This window comes from Acinonyx jubatus, chromosome D2 (assembly GCF_027475565.1).
Source record: "Acinonyx jubatus isolate Ajub_Pintada_27869175 chromosome D2, VMU_Ajub_asm_v1.0, whole genome shotgun sequence".
Taxonomy (NCBI): domain Eukaryota; kingdom Metazoa; phylum Chordata; class Mammalia; order Carnivora; family Felidae; genus Acinonyx; species Acinonyx jubatus.
The window spans coordinates 68,895,185-68,922,671 of record NC_069393.1 but is presented as its reverse complement, the minus strand read 5'-3'; the positions used below and the strand labels follow the sequence as shown (position 1 = coordinate 68,922,671).

Sequence of the window (27,487 nt, the reverse complement as noted above, 5' to 3'; positions counted from 1 at the left end):
AAACTTGCTGGGTCTGTGTCGGGCCATCTAGGTTGGAATCATTCGGTTGTTTGATAACTGTTTCTTGAGTACCTACTACACCATTCCAGGCCCTGGGGATTACCACGGTCAACAGAAAAGTCAAAAACTGCTGCTTTCCCGGGGCTTCCAAGATCTGGGAGGGAGAAGGACTGTGATAAGTAGGACACGTGGTACGTCGGGTGGACACACGTGGTGGAGACACACAGAGCAGGGAAGGGGGGGTAGGTGGGTGGACCTGCGTGTGTGCAAATTAAAACAGAGGGCGGGGTCAGGGCACTGAAAAGGCAACATTTGAGCAACGACCAAAGTTGAGGGAAGGAGATACCACTCCAGCCGACAGAATAGCAAATCCAAAGGCCAAGGCCCTGAGCGGGAGGAGCCCCAGCCTATTTGAGGCCAGCACAAAGGAAGTGGGCGAGTGAGGAGGATGTGGTCTGGAGCGGGGGTCCGAGAGAGAGTAGGGGCTGGACGGTATGCAGTGGGGGGGAAGCTCATGCCTGGCAAACAGTGATCCAGCCACAGCTGACGCTGTCTGCCTGCCTGCCTGAGTGTCCCTCTTGCCACATGCTGCGAGGTGGGGACAGTCATGGCTCCTCTTACACAGATGAGGTCACTGGGAGATGCCCAGGCAGGACTGACCCCAGAACCCATCATCTTACCCATCTTGCTCTCGAGGAGGGAGCTCCTTGCAGGGGAGTCAGGCTTCCTACAACCCAAGTATGGACACTGAGACCCAGAAAAGAGAGGTCCTCACCCAGGCCAGGGCACCAGCCCCTCCCATACGTGCTGACATCAGTTCTATCCTCCTTCTAGGCCTCAGTGTCTCGCGTCGGGACAAGGTAACGATGATACTGTGGGCGTGGTCAGTGGCAGGCACTGAACCACGTGAACTTGTACGTGTTGTCTCTCTCAGCCCTAGGAGGAAGGAGCTCTTGTACCAGGTTTTCTCAACTCCAGCACCTCAGATGTTCTGGGCTGGGTGATTCTCCATGGTGGGGCCCGTCTGGTGCATGGTGGCCTCTACCCACTAGATGCCATGGCACTGCCCTCCCCCCGGTGTGACAGTCAGAATGTCTTGAAATATCGCCAAATGTACGTGGGGGGCAAAACTGCCCCCAGTTGAGAACCCAGTTCTCAGTTTAGGACTGGCCTGTATGAAACCTCACATGGTGCCCGGTGCATAGAAACGTGCCAGGAAGTGTTAGCTGTTTTGATTCTTCTCTACACCAAGGTCTTGAGTCTGGTTACCTTTAGGGCAACGACCGCTCTTGAGTTTAGTTACACGGCACAGACAGAATATTATAAACACATAATTGGTGATTAATTCGGACTCCGTGATGTCATGATTCACTGGTCACCTAATTATTCATCACAGTTATCCCAGTCAGGTCGAGTGTGGGGCAGGGGGAGGTCATCGGGCCCCACACAGGGGATGTAGTTACTAAGGGGCCAGCCCGAGTTCCATTAGGAAGGCCTTCCACCTGCTAGATGGCTGTCCTGCCATCTCTAAGAATGGTGCATGGCATGACCATCTTGTCAATGGTCTATTCCTGGGGGGGAAGAGGAACCTCCAGGGCAGATACAGAGACCATCCGGGAGAGGTGAGGGGAGCCGAGCCGGGAGCCCCAAGACACTCATGGGAAGCCCCACTTTGTCACCCACTGACTCCGTGTCCTGGAACTTTCACTTTGCTTTCTAGGCCTCTGTCCCTCCAACAGAGAAGCAAAGAGGTTTGACCAGTGACCTCAGATCTCAGGGTTCACGGGTAGATGTTTTTAAGATGGTGGCATCAGTATAATGTCAGATTTTTATTTCACGTTTATTTACTTATTTTAAGAGGGGGAGGGGCAGAGAAAGAGAGAGAGTGAGTGGATTTCAAGCAGTCTCCGTGCTGTCAGCACAGAGCCCAATCTGGGACTCTGTCTCACAAACCCTGAGATCATGACCTGAGCTGAAATCAAGAGTTGGATGCTTAACCGACTAAGCCACCCGGATTGCCCTCAGATTTTTACTTTACTAAGTGAGGAAAAAAAACCTAAACATTATTTCGAGCTACCATTTATATCACGGTTTTTTTTTTTTCTGAAAAGAAAGGATATTTTAATGCTTAAAAATGTAGGAAAAACAATCTAAAAAGCAAAGGACTTTCCAAGAGATGGTAGCTGGCATTCTTACACACTTTATGAAATAGGATATGTATTAAAATTTGGAATGCTGAGAAGCTATGGCTTAATTTTTTTAAATCACCGTATGATGTTTCATGCATCGCTTTTTAAACTTCAAGTTTGTTCATTTGGTGGGGGGCGGGTAGATTGCGAGAGGACAGAGGACACCTCGTAATGTTGAGCTGGTTCTGAGGCTTCAGTTTTCTTGTGGTCGTTATTGAAAATCTAATTTCATGTAGTTATGTTGTATAGAAAAAGAAACAAAGGCTCCGTGTGTGTTGACTCAGTTCGGCTCAGTCTGAGGGAGGAACAGTAGCCCCCAGCCTCCGGCTGCTTCTCCTGCCCTCTCCTACCCAGGCCAGAAAGAAAGCTGTGGGTCGGGCCAGAGGGAGCCAAGAGGTGCTCTCCCCCAGGACAAAGGTCTCAGGCCACAGTTGCTCAAGCCATGCTTGCCTCGGGACATGTATGAGATACATGCTGTGCCCAGGCAGTGCTCTACAGTGAATGGCCATGATCTTGTGCGGGGGCTGCAGGGAGTCCTGAAGAGCACTTTCAGGGACTGTCAAGGGGACAGCCCTGACCCCACCCTTTACGGCTGCATGACCTCAGGTAGACTCTGTAAGCTCCGCGAGCCTCAGTTTCTCCATCAGAAACAACAATAACATTAGCTACAATGTTTGGAACGTTTATTCTGGACCAGGCATTTGTTTAAATGGGTTGCACCAACTATCTCATTTAGTATCTAGGTGCATACTGGTATTCCTCTCGTTTTTACAGATGTGGCAGCTAAGGCACCTGTCATCTTAAATAACTTGCCCAGGGTCACAGGCTGGCAGGGGAATGGCTTGCTCCAGACCCTACGGCAAGGAGCAGAGCAGGGCTCTTGTGTCCAGACTCCTAGTTCAGTGCTCTTTGGCTCCCCCACGTGGCTGGATTAGGACCCCAGGTGCTCCGACTCCTAAGGGTTCCTTCAATGACCGCCTGCGTGGTACACCAAGTGGACAGCCGCCGGTGGCTCTTCTGAGAATCTGAGCAGTCAGTCGAACACCAAAATTGTTCTGCGCATGGGCATAAGAACCCCTCCTTTGAAGGATGCCATGAACAACGCATGAAATAATGAGTCTAAAGCAAACCACACCCTGTGCAAGAGAGTGGTTATAAAGGGTCCCATTAATACGACAAATACACCTTCCCGCTGGCTGCCTCCCGGGTGCAGTTGTTTACATCGTTGGAAATTGGGGACCCAGTTGCAGCCGGTGCTGCAAAATGGGGGTGCCAGGAAACCCCACGTACGAATCCGAAGGTGGCTTCCAGGCAAGGGGAAACAGCAGAGACTGCCGTTTGGGGAAGCCGGATGCAGTTGGGCAGCATGCGGGGCTCTCTTATCATCTTAGAATCCTTCTTTAAAACCATCTTTGGGTGGCTGATTCTTCTCAACTCCCCTCTCTCTCCCCCTCTTTCATCGTGAAGTCTGGGGCAGGCGTGTTGTTTTTAGGGTCTGCGTGAATAGTCCAACCTGGGCTGGGAGCTGAAATACCAATAGACGATCCATTTATAAGAGAGTCTGAGGCGCAGTCAGATCTTTGGGGAACCTGCATCTTGCTTTCTGACTTACCTGCGATTGTACTGTTCAGCTCAACAAAAGGCAAGTTGAAAGAGTGTTCCCCACTTCATCTTGCGTATGAAAGGAGCGAGACCCGGCTGTGAAGAGGTCCTGTCGGATTATTCTCTCTAACTTAGAAATGTATCCAATTTTCTCTGTTCTTTATCAGAGTGGAAGGCAAAAGCTTTTGCCGGTGTAGACCGAAAGATCGTGGTATAAAAAGCAATCTTACTGACATGGGGTTTTGAAGCCTGCTCCTGAACCTGAGTGATGCCTCCCTTCACCAGTTAGAAAGCAGAGTGGAATTTGCACGGGGGCATTAACCAGCAGACAGTAGATCAGAAACGGACCCTCTTTGAGACCAGCTGTGAGGGACGCTATGAATCCTGAAATGAAAAGGAACTAAAAAGGCCGAGAGGCTGGTTTCTGGAGTGATATTTTGCGTTACAGCAGAGCTTGTATCTAAATTAGAGAAACGCTATCAACTTCGTTTAGATCCAAATTTTAGATTTCCTGAGAGGGTCTTTTTCCACCTTTAAAAAATGCCTAATTTCCATAAAGAGAAGAAGAAAAGCGTTCATGTGACTGTCTCATCCTAGATAATGGTGGGCAGGTGGAGGGATGGTACTAAGACCTAATGTTTTAGGAGACTCCTGATCAGACTCATTGTCCTACAGCACCACTTAAACTATTTTGTCCCAGGGATGCTGCTGTAGTTCTAATCTTCTGAGTCCTTAAAATGAAAAAAAGTGTGATAAAGCCCAGCCCGTTTTGATGTTATGAGCAAATCCTAGGGAACGGTGGCAGGGGGAGGGAAACGTAGGCACAAAAAGATTAAATTGGCTCCCATACTGTAGGCCGGTTGTATCTAAGCTTGTGCCCTTCTTAGGGTCCTGCTGTAATTGTCCCCGCGCCCTCCTGCCCCCCCGGCCCCCCAAACCACCACGAGACAAAACAGATCCAACACATAGAGCAGCTTTTGCTCCTGAGGACCCTCAGGCGTTCTCATGAGCACAGAAGGGTCGTTACCACCTTCAGCTGTCACAGAGAGAAACTGAGTCACATTGGTAAAGTGATTTGCTCCGAGTCACGGCAGGTTTGACCCAGAGCTCAAAGCCCTTTCATCGCCTGGAGGTGGGCAAAACTGTTCTATGTAGGCAGGCAGGCAGGCAGTCACCTCACTGCCAGAAGGAAACAAAATAATCCAGGCAGATGCCTGGGCTTGGGTGTAGATCTCCACTCTTCCTTCAAGCGATCATTTGCATCCATTACCTTGGCTTCTAACCCTGCCAGTTCACAGGTGGGGTCTTCTTGTATCTTAGGCACAATCCATTATTTAATTCCTGGCAGAGTGCACGAACTCACGTGGTTGGACTTAACGATGTGCAGACACACTCCGAATGAAGATGTTGACACGTCATGACGAAGCATTATTACAAATCAAGGATCTAGGAATGCCCCGACAGTCTCAGACACTCTCTTGGTAAAAGCCAATGATTTTCTTCCCGCAGTTTCGCTACAAGTCAGACCTGATGGGCATGAAGGGGACGGGATGGTTGACGCTGAGTTCCCCACAGCTAGAGTGTGCAAAGAAGGCTGGAGAACTCATCAGCGAGGTACCACTAACCCGACCCTATCATACGTGCAACCTATAGCATTCACTTTCTGCTGCAGAGGGAACCTGCTTACAGGGTGGAGATCCCAAGAGGGCCCCGTGGCCACTGGACGCCCAGTGTTTTTCTTGGCCTTTTGCAACCCAGTGGCAAGACTGAACAAGATCTCCCTCCACATGAATTCACTTGCTGGGGAGTTAAAGGCATGTTCCCAACTGGGCAGTGACAGATGATGTGCTAGAAGATTCTCAGTAGGCACATTCGGTAGTCATGAGCTAAGCTGGCCCGTTGTTTTCATGGGGGCACAGAACTTGCCATCCATCTCCTGAGTTTACTCAGAGTGCCCAGTGTCTGGGGCTTATCTGATTTCAGAAGGTGTTACGCATTGCACGGGGAATGGTTACCTTAACCCAACTCCCCACCGTACTGGTGGCCTGGAGATTCTTGCCCTGGGGTCCCCTTGAGGGTGGCACTGCCTTCTTCCATTTCTTAGTAATAGACCTTACTGGGACCCTGCTGATGCTGAATTCTCCCCTCTACTGAATTCCTTTATTGTGATGAGCCAGGCTATTGTGCAGCTTTCTCTCTCTCTCTCTCTCTCGAGAGAGAGAGAGAGAGAGAGAGAGAGAGTAAATACTGGTAAAATGTTCCTTATCACAGGGGCCGCTTGGACCTTTTGTATACCCCTGTGAGCTACCCGCCAAGAAGAGAGACTTGTTTTCCAGTAGTGTCATTGGCCCATTTGGTACTGAGCAGGTGGTGCGGTGAAGCTGCATGCTGAAAAATGCATGCTGTTCACCGGTTTTATGGGAACCTGTGCCTTTTTCTTACAGACTAAATACCGTAAGAAACCAGACAGTATCAAGTTCACCACGGTGGTTGACTCCCCAGACCTGGTTCACGCCAAGAACAGCTACCTGCATTGCAATGAGGTGGGCATCTTCCATCACTCGTCCTAGATGAAGTGAACTAACTGAGGGTTAAATAAATAAATGTATGTGACACTTTTAGCAAGTGTCTGGAACATAGTGAGTCCTCAATAAGTGTCCCCTATTATGGCGTGTTCGCAATCATAACAATACTAAGTATTATTGGTGATCTTTTCGTCAACATTAGAGAGATTCGTCTCAATTATTGATAGATGGTAATGGAATTAAAGGCTGAACGTAACCCATTTAGAAAAAAAGAACAGCCACGTTAAAAGCTTCTTTCTGCTTTTACTCCGTATGATTTAACCTCATTTCTTCTCTCCTGTATTTATTTCGGAGTATAGGAAGTTAAATATTTTTTCTCTGAAATTGTCAAGGGATTTGATTTTGCACAGAGAAAGCCGACCCCTCATCACACAGAGTCTAAATGTTGTGCCGAAACATTCGTGTTGGCGAAGTCCAAGATGAATTTGGAAAAGGATCAGAATACTGTATTTTCCTCTCTAAAAGTAGATGAGGCTCAATCCCTTCCTAAAATTGTTTGCAACTCTTAGATCAGTGCTCTAAAAATAGGAACTAAGAGAGAGCTCGAGTTTTAAAATTGTGTCTTCCTGGGACCCAGGTAGACTATGAAAACTTTAATTTTCTGGAAACATCTGAAGGCATTTCATGGTAAAAAAAAAAAAAAAAAAAAAAAGACTTGTTAGCCTTTGTGTCTTTTTATTATTATTCACATCAAACAGCAAGGGCATTAAGGCATCTCGTTACAAGTAGAAACCTTGAACAATGCTCAGTTGCAAAGATTCTCAAAATACCCACACACCTTATACTGTTGTAAAACACGCGGGCGTAGCCAACCAGGATGCTGGTTTGGGGCCCATCTGGAGCAGATCTTGATGGATATTTTAAACAGGGTCTATTTAAAACCAGCCGGTCCCACCTGACTCTGGGCACACGGGCCCCTACGGTCAGCCGGTGGGTTCTGGGTTCTGGCGGGAGGCCCTCCACGTGCTGGGCTGGGTTCTGCCCCCGCGATGGTGGGCACTCGGTGGGAGGGGCAGGAAGGGGGTCCGCCTGTCCTCCGCCTGTCACTTCGGCCGGTGCAGTTCTGCACTTACCGTGAGCCTGTCTTACCCACAGCGCCTGTACAGGGCGGGCGACGCAGAGTCCCTGCACAGATACACCCCGATCCCCGACCACCCCGATTTCACCAGAGCCCGCCTCAACGCGCAGTGCCTGAGTGATGTAAGTGAAGCAGCCGTTCATGTGGTGTGTAAGTGTATTTGTAAATGTATCCATACCCGAGCTGGATGTTACTCGTTGGGGAAGAAAAAGTCCCAGGAGGGAGGGCCTGGGACGGGAAGAACACGGGACCGAGAGTGAGACAGACCACGTGTGCGACTCGGAGCCACCTTCCTCGCCGGGCCTCAGTTTCCTCAACTGGAAAACGGGCTGGAGCCGGGCGAACCGATGCCTGTGGTTCCTCCCAGCTCGGAAATTCCGGTTCCGGGCACGACTGCAAAGACCTCAGTCGTGCGCTCTCCTGGCCCTGGCAGGGGCAGACGCTTGCTCTGTCTCTTTCCCGGACACGTGCCCTCGGCCCTTCGGAGCAGGGTGACTTTGGAGACGCCGTGGCACTTTCTCACCGCACAGTTTGGAAAGACGCTGCGGTTGCCGCCCATCGGGCACAAACACAGTCTCCTTTGTGCGTGAGACGGTGGCCTTCAACACTTCCGTGTCCCTTAGATGTGTGCCCTTTGCGTGCATAACCAAGATGCTGTTTCCTAAACCCAGGCTTGTTGTTAGCAGGGGTCGGAGGCCCCCGGTTGTAATAGAATAGGCAGCCGCTCGGCCAGCAGAGCTGTGATCCTGGGATAACAGGTAGCCAGGCGGCAGAATCAAAAGACGCCGTCAGATCAGAATAACACAGGCTGAGTGTGTCGGCCTGGGGCAGCGCGGGGCCTCCCAGAGTCCGGCCATTCTTCCCTCCCTGGCCCGGCCATTGTGTCCTGGGGCTCCGCGCAGATCAACAGCTGCTACCGTGCACCCCAGAGGTGGCCGCCTCGCAGGGGTTGGTGAGAGGCGCCTTCTAGTTAGCGTGTGTATTAGTTTGTTGCGTTTGTAAAGCCCTGTGGGATCCCACGCGGTGAATGCGACGGGGCTTTGTAAATATGAGTTATTATGACCATTTGATGCTTTTGAGGGATGTGCGAGCGATAATTTTAGAACGGCAGCTCTGGTGGGCTGACCTCCATCTGGGGAAGCGGGACCTCCCCCTCAGCAGAGCTCGGACAAAACAGCCATCGCATTAATGCTTCAAGGATGGGAGAAGGCCAGGCCTCCGTTTGACGAGCTATTGGAGGCCCACTGCCCCGAAAAACTGGGATAAGACTGCCGGTCCGTTTGGGGGCCAGCTTAAGGAGGACAGCCGCCCCGGGCCGGTGACGGCGCATCTTCCGGCTCACAAGGGACGCCAGTCTGTGGAGTCCCAGAGCTGAAATTAGCCGCCGGGGCATGCGGATATGGAGAACTCATGAACCTCTTTTGAAAGAGCACTTCTTCGGGGGCGTGTAGAATGCACACAATTGGATCAAGTGCTCTGTGAGGAAGATGTGGAGGGAAAGTGACCTTCCTGGGCAAAGAAAGCCATTGAGATGTGTAAGGCAGCCGAAATAACTAAAAATCAAATGACTCTAATGTGTGAGGATGAGGACAAAACTGTGCCCACTGTGATAAAGAAGAGAAACGCCCAGGGTTCCAAATCAAAGCGCCTACGGAATGTAAAGGCTCCCAGTGGCAAGGCAGAAACCTCAACAGAATAAAAAAACTCAGGGAGGAAGTGATGACAATCAAGCAAATAGTATACAGGGAGAAGGGGGGCAGGAGAAAGGGAGCAGGAGTCTTGGGGAGAACCCCAATTTGGGCCACACTGGCTCGTTGGCCCTCGGCTGCAGAGACCCGGAAGCGGGGGCGCATCTGACACCACCGTGGGGTGACGTGGGAGTTTGAGGCGGAGTGAAGCTTGGTGTCCCTACCCAGCCCAGATCTGGTGCGGAGGCCCTCTTTTAGGAAGGCACCAACCATCACCTTCCCAGGGGACGCTAAGAGTTGGGACTCTGTGTGCTGGGCCGCCATATTAGGGAGCATAATGCTAAAGGCGACGGTGGGTCTGTCATTATCTGAACGCTCCTCCCCTTGTACGCATCCCTCGGTCATGCCTGCTAAACTCAGTGGCGACCCGGGAAATGGAATCCTTTGGGCCCTGTCTGTGACCCATCGATTAGGTGATTGCCCCAATGGTTATGGGCTCTGTATTTCTAGGCCCTTGAACGCAGTAGGTATTTGGCTCATGGTTGGCAGCGTTGGGTGTTGGAGGTGGAGGCCGTGATGAAGGTGAAGGTGATGGATGGCGGTTCCTAAAAGCGCGGAGCTCCGCCGTGCCTGGCTCAGCCTCCATGGGCCCCTCCGGTTCCGGGCCCAGGTGTGCGGCCGTGTGAGGCACTTTGCTTTTTATCTGCCATCCCCGCTTTGCTTAATCTCCTCAATCCCCTGTAGAACAGAGCCTCAGGCTTGACCTCTATTTCCAAGTGACAAAAGTAAGGTTCTTAAAGGGCCTTCTGACCCGCTGGGGCTCTTGGAAAGAGTGAGCCACAGACACGGTCTGGGGCTGTCACTTTGTCATCTGCTGCTGATGTGCCTCGCCTGCTGTCTCCCTTCTCTGTGGCTGAATAAAGGACAGCCCTCCACTGGGATCTCCAGATGGTTCCTTTCATTGAGCCATTCCCTTATCTTGAAAAAAAAAATTATTAGCTACATGAAGGCATGGGAGATTTTGATGCTCTATCGGTTATGTGGGTCTACCTGAGGACTAAGAGGGTGTGATTACAGACTCCTGGAGGGTGTGTGAGAACAGCTTCAAAAGGGGAAAAATGAAAGAGGAAGATGTGAAATAACATGGGTCAGGAACTCGGTCAGGTTCTTGGCAATCAATTTAATGCAGGTGAAGGCTCTTCCCTCGGTGCATCCTCATGGGGTGCATATGGGACACAGCCCGCTTCATCGCGATGGGGTGACGTGGCTTTGGGAGCTGCCGAGGGGCCCCCAGGAAGTCTTTGGAGCTAACAAACCCATGGGTGCCGGGACCTAAGGAATAGTACTTTCCGCGTATCTGAAGAAACAGAGTTCTCGAACTTTGAGTTCTGTTGTTTGGAAGCTGCAAACCTGAGGCACTGAAAGCGAATGCAAACACAGGGAGGAGTGGGGCAGGGGCCCCTTGTACCAACAGGATGTAGCGAATGAGCCAGACTCGCTGAGCCCAGACCCGCCAGGGCAGGGCCTGATGAGCAAGCCAGGGGCTTAGAGCTGCAGCCCTTCGTGGCCATTCCCACCAGGCTCAGAGCTGGGGAGGTCCTCGGGGTGGATGCAGGGCTGTGGCTCTGTCCTTGGGCCCCTGCAAGGGCGAGGGTGTGTGTTTAGGATCTGTTCCTGCTCAGAACTAACAACATGCCAGATACGGAGTTCTCACTCCCTGCTCGTTCGCTTCTTTGTTTTCGCCATCTAGAAAGCCTACAGAAACTCTTGGGAACAGACGCGGGCTGTCGGCTATGACTTCAGGCTGGACGCCATTCCATTCCAGACTGCCCGGGCGTCCAGAGAGATCGCCAGTGACGTAAGACCTCAGGCTCTGTCTCCCTCTGTCACTGAGAGTTTTGACTGGTTTTCCCAGTTCTGTTAAAACGAAAACCACCAGGAACCAAAACTGAACAAATATTTCCAATGAAATTAAAAATAGGTCTTATCTCCCAGAATCTTAGCTAGAAGTTTTAAGTTGGGGAGGGTCGTTTTCCCACTTTCTCTCTCTTAAGAGCGACACTCTTATTATTTTTTAACTTTTTAAGTTTATTTATTTATTTTGAGAGAGAGAGAGGCACATGGGAGGGGCAGAGAGAAAGGGAGAGAGAGAATCCCAGGCAGGCTGTGCACTGTCACAGTGCGGATGTCAAGAGTCAGTCACTTAACTGACTGAGCACCCAGGCGCCCAAGAGAGACACTATTTTTTTAATGTTTATTTTTGAGAGAGAGAAAGAGAGACAGCGTGCAAAAGAGGGAGGCACAGAGAGAGGGGGAGACATAGAATCTGAAGCAGGCTCCAGCTGTCAGCACAGAGCCCGACACAGGGCTCAAACCCACAAACCACGAGATCATGACCTGAGCTAAAGTCAGACGCTTAGCAGACTGAGCCACCCAGACACTCTCAGGAGAGACACTCTTAAAACTTGATGTGTGTGTACCGAGAGGTCAATCAACATGTGATTGATGTGTTGATCCACATAAAAGCACTTTTAGCTGAAGTACAGCGTGACAGGGTAGAAAGAGATTGAGCTTTCCACCTCGACTCGTCTGAGTTAAAGTCCGGGCTCAGTCATTTAGGACTCAGCTGCGTGGTGTCGGGCAAGTTGCTCACATTCTGTGGAGGCAGATTTCTACATCTATGAGCAACGGTATAATTTTTATCTCCTAGGACTGTTGTAGGAGTGAAAACAAAATAGTTCAGAGTGTCATACAAATAACAGGTGTTCAAAACATGGCAGCCATTGTTATGGAAGAGGAAGGCATCGTTGACTGGATCATTGATCACGAACAGCTTGTCTCTGCCCACAATGAGTACAGAAACCAAGGGCAAGCATTTAGAAACATTTGCAGCAACTAGCTATGGTGACAGCCAAGCATGTGCCCGGTGGACTTATCTTGAGCAGGGCAGGGGCCGCATTGGGTGTCGTCACACGCACAAGGCACCCCACTGCAGGTGCGGTAGAACCACATCTGGGACCTTGACGGACTGGCAATTTAAAAAGCAAGACAAGGGGTGCCCAGGTGGCTCAGTCGGTTAAGCGTCCGACTTCGGCTCAGGTCATGATCTCACGGTCTGTGAGTTCGAGCCCCGCATCGGGCTCTGTGCTGATGGCTCAGAGCCTGGAGCCTGTTTCGGATTCTGTGTCTCCCTCTCTCTCTGACCCTCCCCTGTTCATGCTCTGTCTCTCTCTATCTCAAAAATAAATAAACGTTAAAAAAAAAATTAAAAAATAAATAAATAAAAAGCAAGACGAAATGAATCTGGCCCTTCACTATAGATGGTTTGAGGGGCCCGGGTCCCTGCAAACTGGAAAAAATCAAGGGAAGAGTGGCTGCTGATAGACTGGGCGCGTTCCTCTTCCTGCTGGGTTCATTACAGCGGCAATAACACCCAGAGCCGCCACTCGGTGGGCGTGAACCTGTGCCAGACGCGAAGCTTAGCCCCCAGCTCATTGAATCCCGTCAGTGTCCCGTGGGGCGGAGGTTCACTCTCCCATTTTATCAGGTGGGGAAACTGAGGCTCAGAGGGACTCAGTCACTGGCCCGAGGCCACAGAGCTAGAAGGTAGCAGCGGGGGAGATAGATCCCAGGTGTACCTGAATCCGAAGCTGCGCCCTTCCCCCATCCTTGAACTTCCTGCTGAGACCCCGGTGGGCTGGCGGGGGGGGGGGGGGGGGGGGTTGGGGAGGCAGGCACCCACGACCCCCCTCTGCTCCTCTGACCTGCAGTTCCGGTATAAAGAGGCCTTCCTGAGAGACCGGGGCCAGCAGATTGGGTACCGCAGCGTCCAGGACGACCCAAGGATGAGGCATTTCCTCAACGTCGGCAAACTCCAGAGTGACAACGAGTACAAGAAGGACTTCGCCAAGAGTCGGTCTCAGTTCCACAGCCGCCCAGACCAGCCCGGCCTCCTCCAGGCCAGGAGGAGCCAGCAGCTGGCCAGCGACGTGTGCTACAGGCAACCCCTGCCCCAGCCCACCTGCGACCCCGAGCAGCTGGGCCTGAAGCACGCGCAGAAGGCCCACCAGCTGCAAAGCGATGTGAGCTGCCCCCCACACCCCTGCCCGGCCGAGACCCTTCCTCCTGTGCCTCGGCCTCTCATTCCACATGTGGAATTCTCCACTCTGTGGCCAGATCACCCCCAAACCCTGCTGACCTATTCCTCTTTCTTCCCTCCTTCCCCCGAAAGGTCAAGTACAAATCAGACTTGAACCTGACCAGAGGTATCGGCTGGACCCCTCCCGGCTCCTACAAAGTGGAGATGGCCCGGCGCGCGGCAGAACTGGCCAAGGCGAGGGGCCTGGGTCTCCGGGGGGCTGACGTGAGTAGCAAGCTCCAGACCCACCCCGGCTGGCACGGCCGTGGGGAAAGGCAAACTCCTTGTTTCTTTTCAAACTTTATTTTTGGCCAAAGGTCAGCCGGCTCTAAAGAAGTGTGAAATGCAGCTCGAGCAAGGCGCCTAATTTCATGGGTCTGAGATGACCAGGCGGATGACACCCGGGTTAAACTTCCTGCAGGGTTTTCTCTGAAGTCACAGCCATTAGTTCTGCGGAGACAAACCTACCGGGGCTACATCAATCCCGGGCCACAGAAGCCCAGGCTGTGCTGACTGCTTGCTCGTTACATTTGCAGAAAGGGTCAGGGACTCGCTGGCTGCAACAGTCCGGGTTTTGAACCCTGCTTTGTTCAGAAGAAAGACACCACGTCTAAATGAGAGATTGGCTTTGCTTCGCTCTCCTTCTTGCCTCGAGGATCGTTTTTCTTGGGGAGGGTGGAGGAAGGGAAGGGCAGGGGAGGGAGAATGTTTTAAATGCTCCGGGGGCATCTTAGGCAGCTCGCGTGTGGGAGCGGGGCGGAAGCTTCGTTCGGACTCAGGGAGGTATGTTTGATTCCTGCAGGGGGGACCAGAGGCTGTGGAGCCCGCGGATAATCAGAGGGGGGACGTGAACCCAGACGCCATGGAGATTCTGCACGTCAAAAGGAGGAGGGGTCTGCCCTTGTGAGCACGCAGCATCCACCCAGGATTCTTGGGAGAGCGGCTGGGGAGGAATTGTGCCCACCAGAGACATGCTTCTGTTCCAGCAAGCCAAAAAAAAACCAAAAAACAAAAAAACATGACACACCAGCCCATTCCCTGAGCCGCTTTACTTAACGACTCTTAGAAAGCTACGGAGAATGTCGTATTTTCGGTCCTCCGGGTCATCCTGGAAGGGGGTGACCCGTTCTGCTGTGTACTTTGGGTGTCTGGCATGAGGAATAAAGACGTAAAGGTGACTTCCAGTGGCTCTGGTCATTCTTTAATCCCACATTTGCAAATGTCCGAGGTAAAGGCAGTCTGTGGTTTTCTAGAAGGTACCATCGTTTGAAGGGAAGCAAACAAAATACAGGCTGCGTTGCTTCTGGCATATCTTGGTCCAGGATGCGCCAGGCTGGGCGGCTGTTGTCTCTGTGTAGGGTGCAGACTCTTGGCTGTATGGCCTCCCAGGGACGCCAAGGGTGTCCGTGCTGCCCATGAGGGTGTGCCTTGTCTGGATGCTAAGGAGAATGGGCTCTCAGGTTAAGAAGACACCTTAGAAGCTAGTCTCCCTTTGGATGGTGGCTTTGATCCAATTTAGGAATTTGGTCACTAGGGTGTAGACTCCTGGCTTCTTCCCACATTCCAGGCCCCAGCTCACTATCCCATAGACATAGTAGGTGCCATTCTTCTCACAGGTCAGAGGGCCTCCCGAGTCACCCTAAGGGAAAAGACACGCGAGTTCAGCTTTGTGAATCAGAGCACTTTCAGAGACACCCCACCCTCCATGAGGAGATGCCAGGGGGTGCGGTCACCCCAGTGGGTTTCCCTGGAGAGTGCTGGCAGGGACCCTCCTATGCCTTATATGACCCAGAGTTCTGAAGGGAGAGATGTGAACGCCAACACATGTCCCTGAGTTCATGAGGGGTTGGCAGATGAGTCACGGGGCTGGGCCACGTGCCTTGGTCACACCTCCACGTCCATGCTCTTACTCATGACCCATAGTCACACAGTGAATTCTCAGAGGCCCTCAACTTCTCATTCCTGCAGGGGCCTCGGTAGGGAGCAGTGCCCTGTTTGGCCAGAGCCCTTGAAGGGACCCGAAGGGGCCACGCACAGGGTGGGGAGGACAGGGCTTAGAAATAGCATGGCCCACATGTTTGACATGGTCTGTGGGGTTAGATCTTCCGGGTTCCAGACCAGGCTTTGGACAGCCAACTGGGCCTCAGTTTCTCACATTGCAAACTTGGGGAGAGCAACCGACCATCCCCCACCCACCCTGGCTCTTGCACGGGTTAATGTTTGTAAAGCACCTGGAACGGTGCCTGGCTCATACTGAGCCCCCAGTTAAATTAGCAGGAGGAGCATGGAGAGAAAACATAGCTCTCAACGCATATCTCCACTTAACACACGGCAACCGATAGGATCTTCAGTGACTAAAGCTCTTCGGATCTTAGCCACATCTTCGGATTTTACGTAGAGGTGATTTCCATATTATAGACTAGGCACCCGAGACCGGGGAATTATTTCGGTGTAATGAACTGAATGTTTGTGTCCCCCCCCCCCGCCCCCGCCCAAATTCATATGTTGAAGCCTAATTCCCCAATGTGATGGTCTTAGGGGGCGGGGCCTTTGGGAGGAGATAGGCAGAAAATTCTAAATTTGGTTGTGCCTCGGAGTCTAGGAAGGACGTCTCCTGTGAGATGTGACCCCTGGGGAGTGTCGGGCAGGCCCTAGGTTGGCTGTTGCTACAGAGGAGCCACTCAGCCACTTAGTTTGCTAGGCCTGAATCCCCCTCCCCTTCTCTATGTCTCTCTCTCTCTCTCTCTCTCTATCTCTCTTTTTCTCTCTCTCACACACACACAAAGCCTAATAATTAGTTAATATTATCATGAGTTCTCTGGGCCTGTCATCTTTCTCCTTCTAGCCACTGGTCTTTTGGATAGTTCTGTACTGGGATTTTCAGACATGCTGCCCCGTTCTGAGGCCAGAAGCACCATTTTCACATTGAAACACAGCGAAGCAAATTCCTGCTCTGCCCGCTCACCACCCAGGTGCTGTAGGCCCAGATCGTTTCTCTGCGCATCTGTAAAATGAAGACGATGACATCTCCTTCACCAGTGTCACGCCTGCCGGTTACTATGCTCAATCATCCTGGATGGATGTGCATTCCGACTTGCCGGAGGACAGGTATGCCTGCCTGTGCCTTAGCTTTATGGCAGGTGGACCTCTGAAACTGCCTCCCAGCCCTGGGCTCTTGGTCTGGCCTCTGTGCCCGGTGTATGTTCCCAGCCCACGTCTCCCTCCCCAAGTGCCATTTGGAGTCTCTGACCTGGCAGGAGTCTTTTCCAGGCTTCTGAAGGTTTCCTGCACAAATCATGCTGTTGTCGATCATGTGGTCATAGAGTCGGTGGGAGTTGCACAAAGTACTGGCAATCAGCTTGACCTTGGCATCCAGGAGCTGGCGGGACCCTTCCCCTGTGGGACAGAGAAAAGAGATTGCCACTGTGGGGACCCGGGTGACACCTGCCCCACCAGAAGCTAACACTGATAAAAAGAGGGCCACAGCTCTGAACTCAGAAAGGAAGGTTTTTCCGGGAGATGGGCAGAAGAGCTTCATGTTTTAAGGATGGGAACCTTTGCCTCCAGCCTTCACTGTGGTTTTATAGACCCTCATTGCTTTGCTTATCACAATGCAGCAGAATCATTTATTCCCTCTTCTGTCTGCCCGGCTAGACCATCAGATCAGAAGGGCAGGGATAGTGGCTTAAGCCATTTTTTTAAAAATTTTTTTTTCAATGTTTATTTATTTTTGGGACAGAGAGAGACAGAGCATGAACGGGCGAGGGGCAGAGAGAGAGGGAGACACAGAATCGGAAACACGCTCCAGGCTCTGAGCCATCAGCCCAGAGCCCGACGCGGGGCTCGAACTCACGGACCGCGAGATCATGACCTGGCTGAAGTCGGACGCTTAACCGACTGCGCCACCCAGGCGCCCCAATTAAGCCATTTTTTAAAACTTCCTAGCAGAGGGCTGGTACACAGTAGATTCGTAATGATGGACCAAGTGCCCGGTTGCTCCTCTAGATGACCCACTTCCCAGAGTAGACATTTCTTTTCCCGAGGATCCTCTGTTCTGCTCGGTCTGCTCTGGTCAGCACAGTGATATCGAAAGGTTTAGGTGCAGGACAATGAAGATCCCTACAAAGATCAGTCTCTGGCTATCCCCAGATCTGATTAACCAGAAGCCTTCATTCCCAGAAGCCTTCTGATAAATTTGTGTATTACACTACCTTTTCTTCACGAATACAGGTCTATTTAAAGTGTTTCTTGCTTTCCGTCATTAAGGACAAGATTTGGAGGGAAGAGAAATCTATTTTGAGTATTTGAGAAAGACTTGGAATACACTTTGGAATTTCATATGTTAGAGAATATAATCTTGTCGGTACATGAGGAAATTAATCCTGTGGTTACTTTTTTAAAAAAGACCACATCCTAGAGGCCAATCAATAGCTTGAGTTAAAAAAATTTATAGAATGCCTACGATGTGGTGAGCCCTGAGCAAGGCACTATGGGAGAGACCGATGAACAAGAGTGGACCCTGCCCTCCAGGGCCTGACTTAGTGAATATCTCCATAGAATTCTATCAGCTCCTATTATCATGATTCCAAGCCGAGGAGGTAAGCGTGGTTATGGAGAAACTAAAACCCAGCTGTCCAAGTGACAAAGCCAAGAACCTAACACAAGTCTGTCTGATGCCAAACCCATCTTCTTTATGATCTATCCTCTTTCCAATCTGCCTAGGGAAGGAAGGAGAAAGATCTCCATGGATACAGTATCAATGCTTGATGGACGTCAAGGATCCCATCAGAAGCTAGCATTGATAAAAAGACTGATGAAATTTAACTAGAGCTTTAGTGATGAGGCAATCTCTTATTTTTGGTAATACTTTTTTTTTTTTTTTTTTTTGGTAATACATTTTCAATGGAACATGATGTCAAGTTCAGAAGGGCAGTTGAGTTTGACCCTTGCTTCTCTGGTTGATGCAACTTACCTGAGTCTCAGGAGAATGCGTGGCCAGACTCACCTGTTTCTGTCACACCCCAGCCAGAGATGTGGCACTCAGTCCCAGAGGGGAAGGCACCATCGGGCAAACATACAGTCTTCACATATTTGGATTCCAGAGCACAGTGACCATCCACCGGCTTTAGCTTGAGCAAAGCTAGGTAAGGAGAAAAAGAGGAAATGAGCGATGGGGTCCTCTCTGCCAAAGGAGCACTAGCTTCAACTCGATCGGAAGGGAGACGTGGCAAAGCCCCACTCCCAATGCCACAGAAACTAATGACTTCCTCTTCAGTCATTGAGTTCTTTTAACTTCCACCAGGGGAGGAGTAGCACTTCAGGATGAGAGTAATATCAAAATAACAGTTGAGTTTGAAATCATTTCTAATCCATTTTTTAAAAGAATAGGCTTCAAGAGGGGGAAAGAAAAAGATAGTGAGGAAGGAGAGAGACTGACAGGTCCCAGGAATGGAGAACGTACCCACTGAACAGCCAGTAGCTTAACATTATTGCCTCCACACCTGAGTACCTCCCAGGTGCCTGATGTACACGGGGACACATGCACGTCATGTCATTTAACACATAGGAAGCTGAGCGTTGTACACAAGTGTACCCATTTTACAGAAGGAGAGCTGAGGCTTGGGGAGGTGAAGTCAGCTAGTAAATGAGAGAGTTGGGATTCAAGGCTGAGCTCTTTCCACAACACAGTGTTGCTAGTTTCTCTTCCCCTCATTTATCATAACACTAACACAGACCCTTAGGACTAAAAGGCTCTGGAATAAATTCTCTTCCTTATGGAGTCTGTGAGGGACCAAAAAGATAAGAACATCTTCTAGAACCAAACCTCAGCTTTCCATCAGTAGTGAAATCCGCCCAGGACAAGACCCATGGGAGATCCACCATAGAAGACACTTGCCAATATCATTGTGGGGAATCTCGTCTCTTTCATTATAGTGGCTGTACTTGAAAATCTTCTCCACCCCGAATCTCTGCTCATGGAATTCTGTCTTCTTCAGGTCCTGGTCCCCTAACACCACTTTCAGATGTTTGGTTTTTATGCTGCAAAGGAAGGTGAGATGGTAAGAGACTGAAGCCAAGACTCTGCTCCTAGTGAGCTGTGTGACCCTGGACGGATGGCCTGAACTTCTGCAGCCTTGGCATCATCTGTGACTGTCATCTTGCTCACGGAACTCTGCTGTGGGCCCAAATAAGAAAATGTGAGGAAGCTGCTTTATTAATGGACCGGTCTACAAATGTAAGCGGAAACATATATCTCATATTTCCTGGGAGACCTTCCATTGCCCCTAGGATTTGCTAAAGAGCAGCCAATTGACTTCTTGAACAACTATTCCTTGTACAGGCTAATGTTTGCATGTTCGAGGAACATCTCCTGGAATCCCAGAAGAAACTGTTTAATGCCAGGGTGGATTGGAAGACCTTCAAGGTCACCACCAAAACCTGGGCTATGTGGGACCAGGCCTGACCATGAACTTGGGGAACTCAGGGGAAGCGGTGATAATTCAGGCTCCTCAGTAGGTACTGGTTTCTCTAAGCCACCCAGGAGTCGTGGCTGAAGACACCAGGAGGTTCATGGGAATGGCATCAGATGGGAGCATGCTATATTTTTCTATTCAAGGCCAGGCTGGAAAGGTTAAGGAAACGGGTAAATCCGGGTTCATATCCCACTTACCTATTCACTTCCCACATGACTTCAGGCAAGGTGCCAAACTTTCCCAAGACCCAGGGTTTGGTTTATGAAATGGGAATAATAATCAACTTTTTCACTGCACAGATATTTACTAAGCACTTGCTCTGTATGAAGACCTGTACTCGGCATTGGGTATACCACAATTAATCAGAGTAAAAACCCCTATCTTCCCTCAGTAGATAGTTTTGAGGATTAACTGTCATAACACGTGCAATGCCTGTGGTAGTTCTTTTCCATCCGGTTTTATGGAGCCACTCTTTTGCCCTTAGAGCTAGATTAGACTCTCTGATCCTGCCAGAGTCACCAAGATGCTGCTCAGATGGGAAGAAGAGAACACCCCCAGAGATTCGAGTCACCCTGGCCTCTGCTTTCAGCAGGCACCTACTCAGTGCAGTGGGCAGCAGTAAGCACCCAGCAGGGGTGGATCAGTGAGCCCCCACAGAAGTGGCCCTGGGGCATGGAGGCAGTCAATGGCAATGAGGTCTGCAGGGATGCCTGCCATGGGTGCTTGCCCGCTGTGCTCTTGAAGCCTCCGTAGATCCTCTTGACCTTCCCCATCTCAGTCTTCCCGCATGACTCAAACCCTGGAAGCTTGGTCAGAGGCTCTGTGGGGCTTCCCTCTGGGTCAACAATGTCTGAAAGACAATGCAATGCAAGAAAGACAAATCACGCTACTCCCTTTCTCTCCAAGGCCTCAGAAGGAACTTGTCAGAGGTATGACTCCAAGTCCAGCAGCTTAGCAAGTTCCAGAGCTAAAAGACCATTCTGACGCATACCAAGTGGGCACACAGTAGGTGCGCAATTAATATGTGTTGAATACATTGATGGATATAAAGCAAGTCGACAGAATTAACAATGAAGATGTTGCTTCTTATTTTGATATGGAGACAAAAACGTGTGTGTAAATATATAAATCCATCACTGGGTATGTACTTAGCTATTCATAATGTACGCATGTATTTTGGAGGCTTTCTTGATGTGTAAGGGGAGATATCCAGATGAAATAGAGTGAGGGACATAAGACAATTGCACAAATAACTGTCATACAAAGGAGAGTGCAGTAAGTGTTGTATGGGTGGTGCCCTTTCCATTCCATGGGGTTTGAGAGGAGGCAGAGATAACACTTCACTTGGTAGGGTCATGGAGGATTTCCCAGAGGCAGGGTTAGTTGAGTTGATTTCTAAAGAATGTTGGATATGGACAAGATCAGAGGGAGGATGGGGTATTCTAGACAGAGCTGACCATGAAAGAAAAGGCACAGAATTGAAACTATCCAGAGAGGTAATCCCATTGATCAGGGTGGGAGAGTGAAACATTCCAGACGTGTGTAGAGCGGTAGTCCAGAGAAGCCTGGCAGGAGGATTGTGAGGCTGGAACTCTGTCCATGTTGCATCCTGAATGGTTATTTATGGAGTCTCAGCCAATGTTTGCTCACCACTGTAAACTGAAGGCCTGACATAGTGCCTGACACATAGCAAGTGATCCACAAATTTGCTGAGTGCACTGACTGGGAGTTAGGACAGGAGTTTATGGTTGGATCACTGGTCTCAGTTTACAGAGGTATCTGGGCTTGCTAGGCATCCTGGAAGGGGAGCAAAGGATTGGGCATCTGGGTTTCCACTGGGATGGCAATGGGAAAAGCAGGTGTGGTGGAAGGATGGGGATGGAAGAGATGGGCTGCCAGGAAAATCCGTCTAGGGATCGGCAATCTCACCATGACTGGGGCTTCTGGACAGCCACGGTCTTACCTAGGGCTGAGCAAGCTGGGATGTCACAGTACTCCCATTTCACCTTTGCATTGTTTATTTTAACGAAACACCAGGGCTTTTCATCTCCATCTGGGTTTCTAAAATGAGAACAGAAAATAGCCCACCGTCAAGGCTTGGCAAACCCACTGACCCTCATTAAAAGTCCTTTGGGTAAGCCAGTACCAGGTTCCTTGCTCCCTCTGGGACCACATTTCATTCCATTCATCCAACAGGTTAACGGATGCTGGTATATAAGTGTTTGGGGGCAAAACCTTAACTTCCAGAGGAGAATCCCAATGACCAAGAAATAGTTAACAAGCCCTGTGCCAGATCCATGGGACATATCAAATTGTTTGTACGAAAAGAAATGAGATCCCTGTTGAAGATTGTCCTTTGTCAGGAAAGTGAGAGAGCCACAGAAACATGGTGAGTGTAGGGCTCCACTGCCCAAACCTCCAAATTGCATATGTGGGAGTTGTCTGAAGGCTGCCATGGACATCTGTCTGAAGACGCCTCCACGAGGGGAACAGCTCAAAGTGAGTGATGGTGGGAGGTAACTTGTGTTTTGTACAAGGGAAATCCTCTGGCTTAATGGAACCAATTTAAAGCCATACAAAAAAAAATTCCTGCTCCTTATACGCAGATTATATGTGTCCTTGGCCTTGGTTAGAGCAGTGGAGGAAGCCAACAGAGCAGTCTGGAGGCAGCAGAAGGGGAAGAAGGTAACCAATCATCACCAGGGATAGAAATGGCATTATCCTTACTTGGAAAAACCTGAATATCCTTGTGGCAGAGACTGTAATGCCCATCGGACATTCCCTTTTATTCTCTACATTTCCCCCATGAAGTTATGTAGGATTACGTGACTATTTCTGGCCAACGAATTAAGTGTTGCGGAGATGATGTGTCACTTCTAGGTTGAAGTAGTAAAAACCTCATGCTCCATTTTTGAGCCTCTCCTTGCCTTTCCTAGACATCTGAGTAACTTTGTGGAGCTAATAATCTCACCCTTATTCCCCAGCCCACATGACAAAGGCAGCAGCAGTGAAGAATAAACTCTGAGGTATTCAAGCCACTGGGATTTGGGAGGTGTTTGTTGCGACAGCACAACCTAGCCTATCCTGAGTAGGAAATCTTCCTAGAAGGAAACCTGATGAGTTTCAGTGTTCCATCCCCAAATTTCTAAGCTAGCCCAGGAACACTAAGAGAAGGAGAAAGGGACAAACCATTATCCTGATAAGCGCCCAAGACTGATCATGGGGAAGAAGGTGAATTTTACCTGCAGAAGTTGTGCTCCCCGATCCCATGGGTATCAGCATCTTCCATAAACATGTTGTAATTCTCGTGCAAGAGGAGGTGGGAGTTCCAGTAAAGGCAGGAGTGCTGGTTGACTGTCTTACTCACTTTCCCTCGGTAAGAGTAGCCGTCACCAACATAGCAGTCGTCAGGACCTTGGAGAGAGCAGGCAGGGGCGTGAGAACGGACAGCAACAGACATGGTGCTCCAGGACTTGGCAGGTGTATCAAGTGGGGAAAGGATTGGGCCCGAATACTGATCACCTTGAGAGTCCACCATGAATTCCAGAAAGAAAGTGGCTTGCATCTTCCACATTCAGCCCAGCTTAAAACATGAAATATAGTGGTTGTGGGGAGTTGCAACGTAGTTCTCACACAAGTACTGGTGGCAACCTGTAGGTTGAGGCTCAAGGATGCCCAGGTGCACTTAATTCACCCGCACTCTATCCCCGTTTATGACTTTGTTTAAAAGCCAGGCACACTCTATGCCCTGAGGTTGGAAGGCTGGGGCAGTAGTAGAGTTTGGACATCTTGACATGACTCCCATTCTTCCGTTGGGAACAAAACCCAAACGGAAGAGAATTCCAGGGCCCTCACTGTGGCTCTGAGTTTCTGACGAAGTGGTGGTAGAGACCCATACCTATTTCACAGAATTTCCCCTTGAACTCTTCGGGGCAGGTACAGACGAACTTGGTTCTCCGCTTATGCCGGGAGCAGATGCCACCATTTTGGCAGGGATTCGGCCGGCACGCAGGAACCGCTGTGAATACAGGAAGTGGGGCCAGGAAGGCTCTTCAGAAGGAGTTGCAGCTACATCTGAGATGACGAGGAGATACCGGTGGCACTCTGCTGGTGCCCATCCTTTCACAAAATATGGGTTACCAAAGGAGAAAGACAGACCCACTGACACTCTAGTAAAGGCAGACACGAACCTTAAGGACATAAAACAAACATGGATGAGGCAATACGATGGAGGCCATGCCAAAAAGAGTATGTAAATAGACGGGTCACTCAGTTAGGAATAGGAGGCATGGACTGAGCAGGAATCTGGGGTCCGTCTGAGCTAGGTTGAAACTTGGCTCTGCCCTTAATAGCTGTGTGACTATGAGAGAGTTAGTTCACTTCTCTGAACTTCAGCCCCTTCATCTATAAAGCTCTGACTTGTGGTATTTTGGGAAGAATCTAAGAAAAAATGTAAATCTCTTGGGACAATGCCTGACTCATAGCAGTGACTAAATACAGATTTAATCCCTATGTGGCCCATTCCAGGAATAGACCACCTTCTTGGAGGAAGTGAGTTTCAAGATGATTCTTTTTGGATGGGTTAGTTAATTCCCATCAGACTCTTTAGGGAGGGTGCATTTTAAATTTCAATTTTCAATGGTTATTTATTTTAAGAGAGAGAGAGAGAGACAGAGCACAAGCGGGGCAGGGGCCGAGAGAGAGGAAGAGAGAGAATCCCAGGCAGGCTCCATTCCAGGCTCTGAGCTGTCAGCACAGAGCACAACTCAGGGCTCAAACTCACAGCCCATGAGATCATGACCTGAGCCAAAGTTGGATGCTTAACCCACTGAGCCATGCAAGTGGTCCAGGGATGGTGCATTTTAAAGTTTGTTTGTTTGTTTGTTTGTTTGTTTAGAAGGGCAGCGCAGGGGAGGGGCAGAGGGAGAGGGAGAGAGAGAATCCCGAGCAGGCTCTGCACTGTCAGCACAGGAGCCCGATGCTGGGCTTGATCTCATGAACCGAACCGTGAGATCATGACCTGAGCCAAAATCCAGATTCGGGTGCTTAACTGACTGAGCCACCCAGGTGTCCGGGGTGGTGCATTTTAAAAATGTCCTAGTTAAAAGCATCATCTTGGATGCTACTGAAACATCCGACGTATTGAGACTTCCATGCAATGGGTTGCAGACATCGCAGGCACAAGCCAGATAGAGAAAACCTCGCCTAGAAGGGGGCCTCCACCACTTACCTGTGGAGCAGTCTGAGCCACTGTAAGGGTGTTTGCAGGCGCAGCGGTAGTAGGGAGGACTCTGGGTAATGAGACATTCGCCCCGGCCACACAGTTTGTTTTTGCACGTGTTTTGCACTGTAGGAGATCCATAGAGAAGCAGGGGACATGATTTGGGGGCACGTCTTACTTACTGGGGTACCTGTACAGTACAATATTTGGGGGTGCTGGTGAGGGGTGACTGATAGCATGCCCTTGTCTGTGGTCCTGAAACATCCTGGACAAAATGTTTGTTTGTTTGTTTGTTTGTTTGTTTTTAAATAAATCCTTAGATCATGGATGATTGCACCCCAGTTCCTTCCAAGGCTCATGTTCTTTATTATTCTATCTTTATTAAAAAAAAAACCTTGATAATTTTTACACCTTCAACAAACAAATAGAGCTGCAATTTTAATTTCTCTACTTTCGAGTTGATTTTGTGTTCCATTTACAATTTTGTCATTCTTTTGGGCAGTTGAGGGACGAAGCCAGATACTATGTTTATGCCTGATACCCCAACCATCCTGAAACATTTATCAAAAAACCTGTAGTATTGAAAATGGAAGGAAGGAATGAAGAGGGCACAGAGGAAAGAGGACAACCATGTCTCTAGATAAAGATCCTCATGGCCCCCCTCACCCCAGTTAGATGGTTGCCAGATGGAACAGAATTCAGGTTCTCTCTAGGGGTGCAGTTAGCCCTTAAGAGTTCTATTCTCAATATCTTACCACATAGCTTCAGGTTATGCCCATAAGAGGTCACTAAAGGCAGAAAGAGTTTTTCCAGAGTCTCTGTAAGTGAGGATGGTAGGAAGAAAGAACATGGGGATGGGAGCCAGGCACCAGGGCTCCGATTTCTTCTTTTCTCCTAACTAGCTGTGTGACCATGAGCAAATCCCTTGTATCTCTGGGCTCCCTTCCTCTAGATGGGTTGAGCCTTCCATGCCTTCAGATTCTTCCTGCTGTCTCATTTGAGAGCAGAATTGCTCTGTTGTAGTTAATATAAACAGTCTAAGCAACAACGAGTCCTGAGTTTAGAATACATCTCAGTCAGGGTCCAGCTCTTATCTCCTCTTAGCCTCAGTGTTCCCATCTGTACGGTGGTTACCCTAGTCCTAGCCAATATGCACGGGTGAGGATTCAGTGTGATGCTGCTTATTACCATGCTGAGGAGTCCATTATGGATGATCCGATACGTACAGCTATGATCCTTTCCGTGAAATCATTCAGCCCTTCTCTACCCCCTAGACGTGGAGGAGGAGCAGCCTCTTGTTCAACTCAGAAGGAAGCGTGAAGCCAGTAAACCTGCACTTACCATTCTGACACCTGTGTCCAGAGAAAGGGGCTGGACAGCTGCACGTGAAGGTGTCCCCACTGACAAGGCAGTCCCCATTGCGTTTGCAGGGGTTGTCCAGGCACGGATCTAGGATACGTGAGCAGAAGTCAACGGCAGGTGAGAAGCCCCCGGCTTTCTCATCAGATTGCAGCCTCCTGCCCTGCCTGAGAGAGCACATTCACAGCCAGGGACCGGGGACAGGGGGAAACATGGGCTGCCCTTAAAGAGCAAGGAAGACTGCAGTCACACGACCAGAGAGAGGGATTCGGGTTAGTAAGAGGACCGGCGAGAAGGAATCTCATTGAGTTTCTCATTGAGAAACTCCCCTTTTCCACCATCAGTGTTTTTCTCCTCCCAGTCTCGCTGGGAGTGCCACGGGGTCTTCCTCTGATGCTGAAGGCATTTCACAAGCCTGAAGACCTCCCCTACTCCCAGTGCCCAGGGGTGGAGGTCAGGAGTGGGGAAAGAAAACCCACCCCTAATGAAACACAAGCTTTCTGAACATCAGGAAAGAAGACCAAAGGCAAGAGGGTGACAGAAGAATTGGCGGCGAGGAGGAAATGACCCAGTGGCCTTCATCTTTCTTCAACTACTTGTTCAGTTAGATTTTGTCATATTTCATCTGTGCCTTTGGCTTTTCATGGTTGTCTGAATGGATCTTCCCTTGGGGAATTCTTTATCCTTCTGTTCACACACATTGTTCTTTGGTTCAGGAACTAGGATCCCTGGGCCCAGCTCTTGTTTTGATGGTCCCTTCTGATGTTCCCCTGATGCCCTGTATCTTGGCCCTGCCTTCCAGGCCACTTCGCACAGTTACACAGTTTTTATTCCAGCGGCTGAGTGCTTTCCATTTCTTCTCCTGGCTTAGTCACATGGTTTTTTCTTGGGCCCCGCTTCTCGTTTTCCCTTCTGTCCCATTGCTTGGGTTAAGAAGCCATAAACACAAAAACAAACGTAGAGGCACGGGTGTGAGTCCACACACACACACAGGCACGCACACACCAACAACCATACAAAGCTTCTGAAGAGTATAAAGAGAGACAAAAACACGGCACAAGTGGAACAGAAATCTCAACGTTAAATCTGTGAATGCTGCAATCTGGTGCCTGATGCTGATGCCAGTCTCTACGGCATAATTAGGACCTACCTGT

At 49.9% G+C, this 27,487-nt stretch overlaps 2 protein-coding genes across 13 annotated transcripts in view; one reads left to right on the top strand and one right to left on the bottom strand.

Moving 5' to 3' along the window:
- The window catches only part of NRAP (nebulin related anchoring protein), a 69,818-nt gene extending 55,360 nt beyond the window's left edge, over nt 1–14,458 (top strand). For all 10 annotated transcript variants that reach the window (XM_027063124.2, XM_053207597.1, XM_027063119.2 and 7 more), the window contains 7 exons: nt 5,301–5,405; nt 6,236–6,334; nt 7,472–7,576; nt 10,893–11,000; nt 12,913–13,224; nt 13,374–13,505; nt 14,083–14,458. In XM_027063124.2, coding sequence (XP_026918925.2) covers nt 5,301–5,405; nt 6,236–6,334; nt 7,472–7,576; nt 10,893–11,000; nt 12,913–13,224; nt 13,374–13,505; nt 14,083–14,187 — 966 coding nt within the window. In that variant the 3' untranslated portion in view covers nt 14,188–14,458. The remainder of the gene's footprint in view (nt 1–5,300; nt 5,406–6,235; nt 6,335–7,471; nt 7,577–10,892; nt 11,001–12,912; nt 13,225–13,373; nt 13,506–14,082) is intronic.
- The window catches only part of HABP2 (hyaluronan binding protein 2), a 33,968-nt gene continuing 20,045 nt past the window's right edge, over nt 13,565–27,487 (bottom strand). For 2 of the 3 annotated variants that reach the window (XM_015071316.3, XM_053207598.1), the window contains 10 exons: nt 26,316–26,423; nt 24,984–25,100; nt 23,652–23,771; nt 22,996–23,167; nt 21,717–21,814; nt 20,354–20,603; nt 19,177–19,319; nt 18,286–18,420; nt 16,531–16,676; nt 13,565–14,919 (listed from right to left, as the gene is read on the bottom strand). In XM_015071316.3, coding sequence (XP_014926802.3) covers nt 14,755–14,919; nt 16,531–16,676; nt 18,286–18,420; nt 19,177–19,319; nt 20,354–20,603; nt 21,717–21,814; nt 22,996–23,167; nt 23,652–23,771; nt 24,984–25,100; nt 26,316–26,423 — 1,454 coding nt within the window. In that variant the 3' untranslated portion in view covers nt 13,565–14,754. The remainder of the gene's footprint in view (nt 14,920–16,530; nt 16,677–18,285; nt 18,421–19,176; nt 19,320–20,353; nt 20,604–21,716; nt 21,815–22,995; nt 23,168–23,651; nt 23,772–24,983; nt 25,101–26,315; nt 26,424–27,487) is intronic. The other variant, XM_053207599.1, reaches the window with a different exon arrangement.